Here is a 14,166-nt window from a genome sequence, read left to right on the forward strand (position 1 = left end):
AACAGTGAGAGGCCCATGTACCGCAAAAAAAAAAAAAAAAAAAGTTAGAGTACTTCTGAAGATGTTTCTTATGGTTCAAAGAACTCAAAACTCAAATAATATAAAAGCCTCAAGGTAGAAAAAGAGTTATGCTCGGGACCTCCCTGGTGGTGCAGTGGTTAAGAATCCACTTGCCAATGTAGGGTATATGGGTTCAAGCCCTGGTCCGGGAAGATCCCACAGGCCGCAGAGCAACTAAGCCCGTGCGCCACAACTACTGAGCCTGTGCTCTAGAGCCCGTGAGCCACAACTACTGAGCCCACGTGCCACAACTAGTGAAGCCCGCACACCTAGAGCCCATGCTCCCCAACAAGAGAAGCCACCGCAACGAGAAGCCCGCACAACAAAACAAAGAGTAGCCCGCACTCGCCGCAACTAGAGAAAGCTGCGCGCAGCAACGAAGACCCAGCACGGCCAAAAATACCAACCTCAGTTCCCCCCTCAGGTTATGTTAACTTGTTCTTTAACCTGGACATGGCCACAGAAGGAGTGTGATGAATGGGTTTAACAGGGAATAAACCTCAGTTTGCCATGGAATCCTTGGGCTTTTGGCAATGGCTAGTTTTCTTTTAGGATAAAATTTCTAAACAGGACGAAAACCATGCTGTGTCTCTTGCCATGAGGCTGAAGTTTTCACGCTGGAATTTTACCAGTACAGCCAAACCTGACCGCTGTACTTCGGTCTGGGGGTAACGGTGGTCAGCACAGCTGGGCACGCTATGTGTCCTACAAGCTCCGTGCTCCCGAAACTGGGTTTGTGACACCTGGCTGCCAGGCCCCCACCAACCTTGTAGGTCATGAGGTCAGAGAGCAGCATCACATGCCGCCGGTCGATGCTCATGCCGTGGTTGACCATCGTGTACTGGATTTCGTTGATGATCGTCGTCCGGGCAGCTTCGATGCCCAGGGTTTTCTCCACCTGCGGAGGGCTAGGATGAGCAGAGGCAGCCATGCCCTCCTCTACCCTGCAGCTCCCGGCACCCCGTGCCCTTCCCCAAAGATGGGAGTGCAGACCAAGAGCAAACGGCAGGGTCGGAGGAGCGTGCCAGGAGGGAGACGGGACGACTGCAAGGTGCCCCTGGCCGTAAGCAGTACCTCGTACGTGTTGTTAGAGGTCGTTCGGGTGCCCTTCACACCGTGGGTGGCCATGACTGCCCGCAGGTTATCACCCTCCACCAGGAGCTTGTACTTCTCCTTTCCGCTCTGCTCGTCGATGTGGATGACAGCTCGGGACACCTCCGGGATGCCCTGCACCACCACCTGGACTCACAGACAGATAAGGCTCCAGAACCCGCAGTGCCTGCGGCCCCCACCCACCCAGGAGCCTGGGAAACCACAGTGGCTGTGAGAACTGGGAACGTCATGGCCTGGGTTTGTGACCTTGATCACCCCATTTCCAGTGGTGATTGTCAGCAACATGCCAAACTTGGGAGTGCCTGTGTGCTGCTCTAGTGGTTGGGGGGAAGCAGAAGCTCAGGGGACCATGCCCCCTTCCACCACCAGTTTTATGAAAGAACAAAGAGAAGCCGAACAGGCAGAGTTGGTGAGGCAGTGCTAAGAAGGAAACCGGAACCTGCCTGACTCCTTAGGGGTGTAGCAAAGAAACGAAGAAACAGGGTGCCACCCTTGGTCTCAGCAGTGACAACGCCCTTGTGGCTTCATGACACCTGACTCTTCAGGTTAGAGGTAAGCGCGGTCCCTCCCTTTATGCATCTCCAGGTATTAGGCCAGACGCGGTCCTGGAAAGGTGACCTGTGTCTCACCTTGGGGAGATCCTCTTTCAGAAACTGCAGCACGTAGTACATGGAGCTCTTGCTGTTCTCTCGGGGGGTGACACACACCACAGCCTCACCATGCACGGCCACGTCACCAGGCTTCACGCGGAGCTTGGACATGCAGATGGAATACCTCACCGTCTCAGCGTTCACCTGTGAGGGACCGCACGCCCAGGACATTATTAGCAGGGTTTGGAGGCTGCAGTTCCAGTGTTTCTTGGTCTTTTTGCATCGTTGCCCCTCTAAGAAGCCTTTTCAGACATTTTTACCCCGATCTCTCTCCACACCACGATATTTTAATACTGGAGATATACTGTGTATTTATGTACCGTAATGTATACCTCTGCCTTATTCATTAAAGAGTAGATCCCCACCCCCCAACCCTTTTTTCGCCATTGCTACCTGTACATAAACACCAATGATAATTAAGCCAGGTCAATCCACCCATCCAAAAACATCGCCTGAGCCAGCAAGGTACTGTGCTGGGGGCCCACAGGTGAGTAAGACACAGCTGGCACTACAGTCCTTCCAGATGCTGTAATGCTGTTATCACAGCAAATGGGTATTATGGCCTGCACAAAACCTCCAGTCATTTCCTGTGTGTCCCTGGGTGGCAATGTCTGTGATGGGGTCAGGCGTAGAGAGAAAATGTGAGGGTACAACAGACTCGCATAACAGACACTGAGTGAAAGCCTCTGCAGGGTTTCCTGTGCCTTGCATAGCTCTTGACCTAGTTTATCAGTGCCTATCCTGGGGCTAAAAGAGGATGACTTCCTCCACGCATTTAATTACGTGACTCACTTCCAGCCTCAAAAGTCTGATCCGTTCCAGGGAGAGCTTGACGAGAATAAAGCAATCATCAGGAAGAAACACTTCTTCAATATACTCTGAAATCTGTGGTTTCAAAAGATCAGAATGTTCATCAGTCACCTTCCCTTCCCTCAGGGCATACAAGGCTCACTCTATTTTTTTAAGGATACAGAGGAGTGTGGACACACTGACTAGTAGATCCACTACAAGTGGTTCTTACGCTTACTGGCAACGCTGCTGGTGCAGTTTTCTTATTATTAAGAGGAATTTCTTCTTACCTCTCCCAAGAGGGTTTTCTCAATTCTCCCTTTCACGAGGCGAGCATAATCTGCATCGTCGTCCTTGTCCAGCTGTGCTGTGATGATTGGAGTGCTATGGGAAGTAAGGGCAAATGATGACAGCAAAGGAATGAGGCTGTTTGAAGAACACCGCTTTGTTAAGCCCGGGTACCACTTGCAGTTGTAATGTTAACAGCAACCGCAATTTACTGAGCGTTTACTGGAGTCAGGCACACCACTGAGGGCTTCACATACACGTGCTCATGAGGCAGCCTGATCGATCAGTCACTGAGTGACTTTCAGAACATTCTTCCTGGCCAAGCGAACCTACCTTTTCCTCCTTGGTCCTAATGAGTAGTTATTTCAGTTCTGTTCCCTGAGTAAACTGACCCTTCGTGTACTGCAGCTTCCTCCACTTCCAACTGCCACCCCTACAATTTCCTCTTCAGGACACCTCCACCTCCTCCAACCACCAGCTAGGAGCTTCCATCCTTGCTGTCCTGGACAGCATCCCCCGAACGCACATTCCTGGGAGATCTGACCAACCTAGAGGAGGCAGGCAGAACTCCTGCCACCCTGAACGTCTACAGGTGCTGTTCTAGAACCAAGTACAGCTTTCTTTCATTTAATGTTATACTGTCATTTCATTAGACTCGGATCAGAGGTGAAACGTGATTTTGTCACTGAATGCACTATAAGGTATTTCTACCTTTCCTAGTCTCACATCACCCACAAATCCTATCATGAAATCACCAGGGTGGGGGTGTGGACGGACAGGGAGTGTGTCACAGAATATGACCATAGCTCAAGTGGTAGACATGTCAGTCAGGCCTAGTGAGGCTGGGAATAATGACATCAAAAGGATGAAATCTACACTGACACATGGTTCCAAGTTTTCCAGGCATTTTTTTTTTAGGTTTCTCTCTTTCATGTGACTTGTGGCCATAAAGAACCATTGCATCAATTCTGACTCTATCCAGTTTGGACTTATTTTTTTCCAGTTTGGGTTTTTTAAAAGGCAAGATATGATTAACACAAGCACGCGTCACTCCGGAGTTTGAGAAACTGCCCGCTAGCATCTCTCTCTTTCTCTCTCTCTCAATCTCTCTCTCACACACACACACACACACACACGAAAAACACTGTTTCTCAAGGATCATGACAGGTGAGTGTGAGAACAAGAGGGACACGGATGTGGGCACCTGATGGCCTTGGAAGCGTTGATGATCTCTTTGATGCGGGGCACACCCAGGGTGATGTTCATGGAGGCCACGCCCGCAAAGTGGAAAGTCTTCAGGGTCATCTGGGTGCCCGGCTCGCCAATGCTCTGGGCACAGAGTGCGCCCACGGCAGAACCTGGCTCCATCTGTGCCCTGAAAGGACAAGGTAGGGATGAAAACTCCAGTAAAATTGCTAAGGAGATGGGGATGAAATGTACAGCGTGGGAAATACAGACAATAATGATGTAATATCTTTGTATGGTGGCAGATGGTAACTAGGCTTATCGTGGTGATCCTTTTGCAATATATAGAAATATCGAATCGAAGTTGTAGATCAACTACACTTCAATTAAAAAGACAAAACCAGGGAATTCCCTGGCAGTCCAGTGGATAGGACTCCAAACTTTCACTGCCAGGGCCCGGGTGGGCCCACGTTCAATCCCTGGTTGGGGAACTGGAAGCAAGATCCTGCAAGCCTCACGATGCAAGAGGGGTAAAAAAAAAAAAAGGGGGCCAAAAAAGACAAAACCAAAAACTGCTGGGGAGGCTTCTGATTATCTCCTTTCAACAGAAAAAATACAGATGCCACCAGGGCCAGGAAGGAATTGGCAAGGACCCAGGCTAGGCTTGTGATAGAGGAAGAACCTGGCACAAATCAGTTACAGGTGCAGATGAGGGGACGTGATGCTGAGGGGTCCGATGATGACAGTGAATACTGTGTGGCTACCAGTGGTGAGCGTGGGATGACTGGAGAAGATCTAAGAGCTCTGCTGACAAATGGTGCTGAAGGTGGACAGAGCAGCCGGCAATTGCCAAGATATCGGTAGTTTCTCTATGGGGAGAGGGCAGTCGGAAATTTCTTTGCAATTATTTCCACATCTTGGAACACCCAGCCTGTCTACCCACTGGAGTCCCTAGGGAAGAGGTGACAGAACCTGCTCAATGCTGGCAGTCAGTAAGCGGTGTGGGCGCAGGATTTTGTTTCCTGGGGAAACAGGAAGCATACAAGAGACCCACGTGACTGCCTGGCAGTCTAAGACAGTTAGCATCCTTACCTCATGTACTTGTCCCTACATGTCTCCAGAAACTTTTCTATTTGGGTGGGGGTGATCCGGTCCAACTGGTATAGCACCCGGGGCTGGAAGGAAAAAAGCCAAGTATGAGTCAGGGCTGGCAGCAGTGGAAAATACCTCCATGTCCTGACACATCTGGGAGGGCCGTTACCTCTGTTGTGCCATTATCGTTGATGCCATATTTATCTCGGGTTTTCTTGATCTTCTCAGAAACCTCCTTAACGAATTTTTTTATCTCCTGAAAGATTACACAACAAACATCAGATACATATTTCTCAGCAGTTTGGATTGCATGATGATTCGTTTTGTAAACTTCAGTAACGTGACAAGTCCGTCCTATTTTAGCGGCAGCTAAACATGACACTGTAAAGGGTACAAAATGGATACAGGTTCTATTACAAAATGTTTTTCCAAGGAACACGACACACCATCCACACCCCGGACACATCGTTCATTGGTTTAGTGTTTCTAAGGCCTTTTTACTCTGATGATGCTTCATATGTATGGAGTGAAGGCAGGATAGGCCTTCCCACTTGCCGCCTTCTCTTCTCTCCCCTGGCACCCCCTGCTGCCCACATTCCCGCAGCCCAGAGTAAGTACAATTGAACCACTTGTACTTTTAGTCTCTAGACTGATAACTTTTTGAGGTTTCTTCTGCAGTTGTTCTGGTCAATTTAAATACTACCAAGTATGGTTTTATAGACACTATGTACATTTCAAACACTTGCCTTCATCTCAAAGGAAACACTCCCAAGTCCCAGCTTTGTCTCTGACCCCCAGCTCTGCACTGGTCCCCCATCACGCTCCCTTCCCCCACACAGTCAGAACTTTGTAAGTCTCCAGGAAACCACTCTCAAAGCTGGAAATGAAACATCGGCCTATCTGCTGTTCCCATTGTATTTAAGAACAGCACTCTACGCCCCCGGACGATGACAAAATGGAGGAAGAAAAAGGTGAAAAGTATATCATGCGGAGGATCCACAGGGCACGGCTAGAGACGACAGGCCTAAGTTTTCTGGAAACTGCTCTAAGGGGAAAACCCATCTGCTTTACAATTTATAGTGTGCCTGTGAAATAAACCCAGCTTCAAGGTCACTCCTAAAACCAGGATCAGCTAGCATCTCCTCTCGGGGAGTTCTCACGGAGGGTATGGTACGCTTTAATGAACCACACCCATCCATGTCCTGCTGCCAGGGGGTCAGCACCGTGGGACTGACTCTTAGAGCACTTCTCAGGTGAGCTAAGGGCACACCCCGTGCAGTAGCAGTGTACTTCTGAGGCTGCTCATCAGCCGCTCTGGTTTGATCCAGGGGCGTTTTTGAGAATATGGGAAAGGGTGGACAGACTGCACTTCCCCTCAGCAGCCCTCAGGGGAATATAATTCCCCTCAATGGTTTTGGACAAATTGTGAGGGCACTCTGGCCAACTACAGGCATCCAGCTGCTCCACACGGCAGGCTGAGGGCGGATCCACACACCCGGATGGACCAGTGGGCAGGCCCGAGGACTGGATGCATGCTGTAGTGGCTGTGAAGCCTCATGAGGTCTTGATTCTTGATTCCGAGGCCGGCTGAACGGCCCCAGGAAGACCAGCACGCCTGCCCAGAGTCTGCTCAATCTATATCACATAGTTGAAAACATCACAAGTTTTGTCTGAAACAAATGTTTCAAAAAGCAGACTGAACAGAAGCCCACTTTTGCAAAAACAAAATCCTCTAATGCAGGGGTCCCCGACCCTTGGGCCACGTACCGCTACCAGTCCCCGGCCTGTTAGGAACCGGGCTGCACAGCAGGAGGTGAGCGGCGGGCAGGCAGGCGAGCGAGCGAAGCTTCATCTGCCGCTCCCCATGGCTCGCATTACTGCCTGAACCTCCCCACCCCCGTCCATGGAAAAACTGTCTTCCACGAAACTGCTCCCCGGTGCTGAAAAGGTTGGGGACTGCTGCCATAAGGCACCTACAGAGAGCTTAACACTTAACTAGCTAGGTTTCATCCTAACACTGCAAAAATAAATCTCTTTAGCCTCCCCTAGACTAACGAGCAATTTCTAGTTACTATCTTTTCTGAAAGCAAACCACTAAAACTTCTGAGGTCCATATGGTCCATGTCCACAAGCTCTTCTTAGTCAGCTGCTGCCCAGCCTGGCAAGCTCCCCCTGTGGGGCAGCAGGGCACTGGCCCCATTGCTCTAGAGCAGAGGCCACTCGGGCTGAATAAGGTCAGGGGCTTGGTCAAGACAAGAGGCCCCTCTATAAAGTCAAATGCCTTCTCCACAGTCTGCTCTCAGGGCAGGGGTTTTCTGCAATGTCATCTTTGCCCACTAGGCATTTCAGTCTGTCTCCTAGGAGCCCAGGTGATCAGGGGGCTACGTGGGTGGAATCCACCACATCTTGGCTGCCCCTTGCTCATGAACACAGGTTTCGCATGACGGTCCTTGTTGGTCAACTCTCCTCATTGACAAAGCGTGGAAGTATGTGGAGGGTTACCATGCCGCTTAGCCATCATTCTAGGCAGAAAAGACTTTTATTTAAGAAAGGACTTTTACTAATTTACAAGAACTTGAAAATTCTCAAGAGACTCTTTAAAGAGAAACTCTCCAGGCTTACTTATTAATTACAGGTTTGAGGCCGCGTTTTCAGATACAGTTAGTTATTACAAACCACACAGGTGGAAATTAGAGCTGGAGAGGGACAATCTCTCCTGGTGTGGCTCTGCCTAAAACTGTGAATCTTCAAAAGCAATAATACCCACTTCCACTTAATTTTTCCCCCGTACTATTCAGTATTAAGAGCCTCCTTTAAATGGGTGACGTCCTTCCTGAGCCTACTTGTCTAGCTGTGGTTGTGTCCTTTAGGGCGAACTTCTGAAAGCCCTCTTGAACCAGATGTTGCCATTCGATTGCCAGGTGTTCAAGGCACAGGCTAACCAGATGTTGCCATTCGATTGCCAGAGCCCAGGGCCAAGCAGACCAGGGGGTTTTCATCTGAGAAACTCCGCACACATGAGCAGTCAAGAGCACACACCTCAAACCATTCTCCAGCTCAGGTGCTGGAGAGGACAGTTTTCAGCTGCCACGCACGTGGACATGCTTCTGGTGGCTTTGCTGAAAGGAATGACTTCCCTTACACAAGAGTTAGGGCAGATATTCTGGAAGTTAAGTTAAAAGGAAAAAAGCTCACTGTTTGGAAATGAAAACTGAAATAAGCTACTAAGAATTCAGCTGGACCAACCCATGCACACTAAGGGAACTCAGAACACAGCAGCTGGCAGGCAGTTAATCACACAACTGACCAGCAGCTAACTCTCACACTCAGTCCACAGTGCGTCTGTGAGCACAGCTGTCGGCCTCTGGCAGGGCCAGGGCTCAGCACCACCCAGGAGCTGCCTCTGTCTCCTCGGCTCTGACACGGGCCATGGCCGGACATTTCAGCAGCTCAGAAAAATCTGCTCTGGCCAGTGGATTTCGGACCCTCTTGGCAAATCTGAGCCCGGATTGTGAGCCACTGGAGGGCGAGGACATGTTCAATCACCTCTGTGTCCCTGTGATCTGTGGGGCGTACAGCACAAGGGGATGGCTGAACAAGTGCTCATTGAACCCACAAGTGCTGCTGGTCAGGGGGTTACCGTCAAACCATGTCTAAGACAAGAAAGGACCAGTCCAAGGTGATGAACAAGGAAGCTCTGTTTGCCAGAACCGGAACAGAAATCTGTGGTCCCCGGGCCTGGCAGACAGCTGGGGTGCAGCAGAACTACTCCTCCACGCTCGGCAGCCACAGCACGTAAGCACGTTACCTCGTTATATTTCTCATAGCCTGTCTCAGTTAAGGTCTTCAAGGAGAAACAGAAACATAAAAAAGTAAATATAATCATGAAGAAAAATCAAATCACACTTCTCATTTGTTACTTAAGAAAAAAAAAAAAAAAGAAAAAGAAAAGCTGTGAAGAAACAAAACCAAAACAAAGGCACTCAGCCTAGCCAGACAAGTCTTAATTTTAAATATATTAAGATTTGGAAGAGTCTCTTTTTCACCTTTTCACATCTTGTCACGTTAAAGAACGGAGTGAAGCGCTTTTAACTAAAACATTCTTATTTACATTTTTTACTATTTTTATTTTTGATATACTTCAAGGGATACATTTGTGCTATATTTGAATCACCAATCAGTACACAAAGGGAACCAGGTACTGATTCCTGTATCCTTTTGCTTTTTGCTTTGGCCACGCTGCTTTTGATCATAACCATGATTATAAACAGGAGGGAGCAGGTCAGTGGAATAAAAATGAACCGAAAAAACCTTAAGAGGATGTCAAGGTAACAGGTCCCTGGAAGAAAATGGAAGAGGCTGACTCTGTGCGTTTCTAACCCATGTTAAATGGAAGGCTGACTCTGTGCATTTCTAACCCATGTTACAGTAAGAAAAAAAAAAACAATTTAAAATGATAATGATATTAAGTAAATGCTATGACATCATTTATTGTATAAGACATACTAAATGGCATTAAAACAACGCTACTACTATTACAAATGATTGGGATGCAGAACAACCGAGGAAGGAGATGGCCCACAGGATGAAAAAGTGGGTTGTAGGGGGTTGACAGGGACAGGGTTAAAAAAAAAAAATCAGTTCTCTAACTAAAGCATTTTTCTTCTACCAGGGAAACACTTGCGCAAAAGACAAACTAAGAAAGACATGAGATAAATCCTTTATGTTGACTGCTGAGACTCTGCCTGGGCCAGTCTTAAATTTTTTAACAAGAAACACTCTTACGTAAACACCCCCCCAGCTTATAAACTGCACTGCTGGCACTTGGCGAACAATTCCTTGGTGACAGCAGAGCCGGGTGCAGGGCCCCACGGAACTCACCTGCAGGAAGCTGTCCTGGCAGCAGAGAAACTCACTCTTCTTCGTGATGGACTCAGCGGTCAGGAGCAGCTCATTCCTACTGAGAGCAGGCTCGCTCTGGCACGGGAAGACGGCCTCGGGTATCAAAAGGAAATAGAGTGATGTGGGGGGCGGTATTGGAGGAAGGGAGTTACAAGAGACGAAACAACCTCACTCAGAGTGAGCTTTTAGCAAACTGTGATGTTTTCTCTCTTTCAAAACAAATTGTAGACTCTACCTTTAATATGAAGGTGAAAACGGGATAAACTGATACTCCATCTTATACAAAGGCTTGTGGGCTATTCAGTGGGTTTCATGCCATTTCTCCCCAACCTTCACCCCACCCCAGATTTGCACTAAAATCACAAATTGTTGTTTTTTAAAAAGAGCCCAAAATTTCAAGAGTGAAAATATTCCCCCACCTCCAAGCTCATGGGGTTTCCCCTAAAATTTTAATGGTTGCACGTCACCCTAATGGACGGAGCAGTCTGTATTATTTTTTGACCTGTCCTCCACTGATGGTCTGTGTCTGCTATAAACAATTCTGAAAGAACATTCTTGGCACATTTAGATCATTTTTGTAGGGCAAATTCCTATAAGTGGAATTTAAATGTTGGTCAAAGGCACCCACATTTAAATTCAGATCAGTGTTGTCCAGCTATCTCTCAAAAAGATTGTTCTAAATTACACCCCCAGTTAAAGTGTGTGAAATGTGTCTGCTTCTCCACACCCATGGCTTTAACACCGTCTCTACTACACTTTACTAGATACAGACAAGAAGACAAAGCCCTCTTCTACTGGCATTTGAGTACTACCAATAACTAGACTTTGAAATTGAGAAACTATTTTTCCTTTAATACTTGGGGGAGATTATGCAAAGGAACACAAAAAGAAAAATATTAAATCAGTAGTTGGGTAGATATGACAGCATTAACTGTGTGCTATGCCAAACGGCACCTCCATTCTAAAGAACTGGCCTTGAAAACACTGACAGATATGATGCTAAATCTTACTTTGATGTTGTCCAGAACTCTTTTAAACTCCAAGGGTTCATCTTTTCCCTCCATGGCTGCAGGATCTAAGCCATCTCCCCCGTAAATGAACTGGATGATATCGCCTGTAGAGCTTCGGACTGTCAGATCATACTGTGAGCAAAGATCTTCAAGGGACTTTACGAGCCTCCTCTAAAGTAAAAGGAGGAGAGGAGACAAGAGCTCAGCTGCTTTGAGAAGACTAGGCACGCATACAGAGGTTGAGCTTTGCAACTCCGAGTTTCAAGGTTACCAGCGCTTTACTCACATAAAAACATTTTATTAGAAATCCCTTAAAAAGAGTCCCCTGACCGCAAGAACAGGCCCACAAGGGCCTCATTAGCCTGTGCAGTGGGATTTAGAATATGCTCCAGCCTCCAGGACTTCAGTGTTTTAGAATACATGCAATTTAAACCCCATCACCCCCGAAGGACTCTGCAAACACTGCTTTCCTAGGCTGTTTCGCCTTCCCTCTCTGTCTCCCTAAGGTATAAATTAATGCAATTGCTTTGCATTTCTAAACACAACTTAATCCAGGACCCCTGTGGACTTCAATATGAATTACAGAGGATCAGGTGCAGGCCACCTTCTGGGACAGAGGGGGAAGAACAGAGAACAGGAATGGCATTGCTTTTGAACCAGCAGGCAGCAGTGATTTCTCAAGTCTGCTTAGGGAGAAGAACCTCCCACCAGCAGAACACTCCAGCCAGCAATGTGATGGGGGCTCAGGGAGTTAAAAAGAAAGAAATCTTCCTCCAGGCAACTTCAAAACAAAAATCCCTCATGCCACAACTAATTTGTTCTAGGCTAACACATTGCTCTGGGAAAGCCATACTCTCCACTTCAAAAAAGGTAAAGACAAAAAATAAAGTCAACAGACATTTGGGCAAGTGTGGTAAAAGCATTTCACAGCCTGTTAGGTTTCTGACAAAAGCAGCACACTCCAAAGCTAAAGGGCAATTTCCCATCAAAAGATGATTAAAAGGGAAGCAGTTATCGGTGATGCTACAGGAGGTCCAGACGAGGTTATGGAAATAGGTGTGGACTGACTCGGGTCCATTTCACCCTCATCAGCCTTGTGTGCTCTGGCTCACTCATTCGCACCTCTGGTTTATCAGTCCTGGTTTCCCAGTATGCAAAGGGCCGTGCTTCTCAATCCACGGTGGGGAGAAGAGGGACACAAAGCCACGGCAGTTCATGGCCTAGCAACTTGGATTGTTAACTTCATCATGTGTTATAAGTAGATAAATACACCAAAAAATTAAAAACAAACAAACATAGATTATGGAGTACAGAGTAGAAATGAGAATTAGACACTGGAGAGAAATCCTTTCCTTGTGGTCTTATGGAAGAACAAGGTAGGGTGTGTTTTCACTCCTCTGCCATCGGGGTACTTCTGCGGCAGTCTGAGAAGCACAGGCATAGAGGAGTGTCTAGCTCAGCCCTGTCCCCGGAGACTACTATCTTACACCTGTACATACAATGGAGAAAAAGCCAGCCCTCCAAGTGTGTCCAAGCCCTCCTGCGGGCACTGGAATAGGTTCTTGGAGTCCCTTGCAGTGATATTAATAATGGGTTATATAAATAGTTGCACGGTGAGAAGCAGAGCCCTCTCAATTTGTAATCATGAGGTAGGTACTGTCACCCCACCTCCGTGTATTAGGAATCAGAGGCTCAGTGAGGTTCGATGACGTGCCCTGGGATGCACTTGGGTCCATGCTCTCCTCCAGCAATGCTTTGGTACATGTGGTTCTGGCCTGGTCTTCATCATTCGAAGGACATTGTGTGATTTGGAACATACTACCTTTGTATGTTGTTTATTTCTAGGGTACCATACATCTCTCAATTTTTCCTTTTAAATACCAAGACTGGATAAATTAGAGCTCAGGTACAAAATAAGCAAACACTCAGCAGTCGAGATCTGCAGACCCTATCCTGCTTCATTGCTAATGGCCTACATTTCTTCAGGTTACCTGCATGTATCCTGTTTCAGCTGTCTTCACTGCTGTGTCAACCAGACCTTCCCGGCCAGCCATCGTGTGGAAGAAAAACTCGGTTGGTGTCAAACCTGAATAAAAGCTGTTAGCCACAAAGCCTTTGGCAGCTGGGAGCTAAAGAGAGGTAGGAAAAAAAGAAAAATCTAACAAAAAAGTTCAAGGTCCACAATTCCAAAGCCCATTCAAATCAGAAAATGCCTCAACTTCAGATTATAAATACCCAGCCAATACACTCTCATGTTTTATGTCCTTTCCTAAAGGAGAAACAATTTAGCCCACACCATCCTTACCAGAGACAAGGAGGGTGAGGCCCCAGCCAGGGTTGGTGCTGGTGCCACTGGCAGCCAGGTGGCTCGTGAGAGAGAAACCAAAGCTTGGGCTGCTACCCCTAGACCAGGGAGGCAGTTACCAACCTCGGCTCAGAGGGCAACCTGCTGACTGTGACAGCTTGCGCCTCCCCTGGAAAACAACTCCTTCCAAGACACCCTTCCTGTGGGCCAGACCTGTCCACCTCCAAAACATAACCGTGTGCTGCTAATGTTTATGGGGATTCATTTTTGGGCTGTTGAAAATATTCTAAAATTAGACAGTGATGATGATCATACAACTCTGTGAACATACTAAGCTGCCGAACTCTACACTTTAAATGAGTGAATATTATGATAAATGAAATGTATCTCAAAAAAAAAAAACCTGTAAAAGAAACACACATATATAAAATACCATATGAAATGCCAAATGGCCTTTGATCTGGATAGGTCTGTGTTCCTTGGAGGACAACTCAGATGAACAGGCTAACCTCCTGCTTCCCGATTTCATTTAAGGGGCAGCTGGCATTTCTAGGCAGGCACCATCTACTCCGAAGGCTAGCACTGGATATCCCTGGTATTTCTTCCTAATTGGGCAGGCTTTGACTATGAGCCAGATAAGCAGAGTCAGGTACCACTCCAGTGACCAGCTGGTTGCCTGACCTCTAGTGATTTCTGATCTTGGGCAGAGAACCTGAGTTGTTCCTGAGGCCGCCTGATACAGAGAATATCTGTCCATTCTCAGTACAGTAGT

General features: G+C 47.5%; 1 protein-coding gene across 1 annotated transcript in view; it reads right to left on the bottom strand.

Moving 5' to 3' along the window:
* Window positions 1–14,166, bottom strand: part of POLR3A (RNA polymerase III subunit A) — a 52,146-nt gene that overhangs the window by 4,919 nt on the left and 33,061 nt on the right. The window contains exons 19-29 of the mRNA XM_007464207.1: window positions 13,081–13,218; window positions 11,090–11,260; window positions 10,059–10,172; window positions 5,347–5,433; window positions 5,178–5,260; window positions 4,105–4,275; window positions 2,903–2,996; window positions 2,616–2,708; window positions 1,803–1,967; window positions 1,135–1,299; window positions 827–958 (exon numbers count right to left, since the gene is read on the bottom strand). Of these exons, the coding sequence (XP_007464269.1) occupies window positions 827–958; window positions 1,135–1,299; window positions 1,803–1,967; window positions 2,616–2,708; window positions 2,903–2,996; window positions 4,105–4,275; window positions 5,178–5,260; window positions 5,347–5,433; window positions 10,059–10,172; window positions 11,090–11,260; window positions 13,081–13,218 (1,413 nt within the window). The remainder of the gene's footprint in view (window positions 1–826; window positions 959–1,134; window positions 1,300–1,802; window positions 1,968–2,615; window positions 2,709–2,902; window positions 2,997–4,104; window positions 4,276–5,177; window positions 5,261–5,346; window positions 5,434–10,058; window positions 10,173–11,089; window positions 11,261–13,080; window positions 13,219–14,166) is intronic.

This window comes from Lipotes vexillifer, unplaced genomic scaffold (assembly GCF_000442215.2).
Source record: "Lipotes vexillifer unplaced genomic scaffold, Lipotes_vexillifer_v1.1 scaffold59, whole genome shotgun sequence".
NCBI classification, from domain to species: domain Eukaryota; kingdom Metazoa; phylum Chordata; class Mammalia; order Artiodactyla; family Lipotidae; genus Lipotes; species Lipotes vexillifer.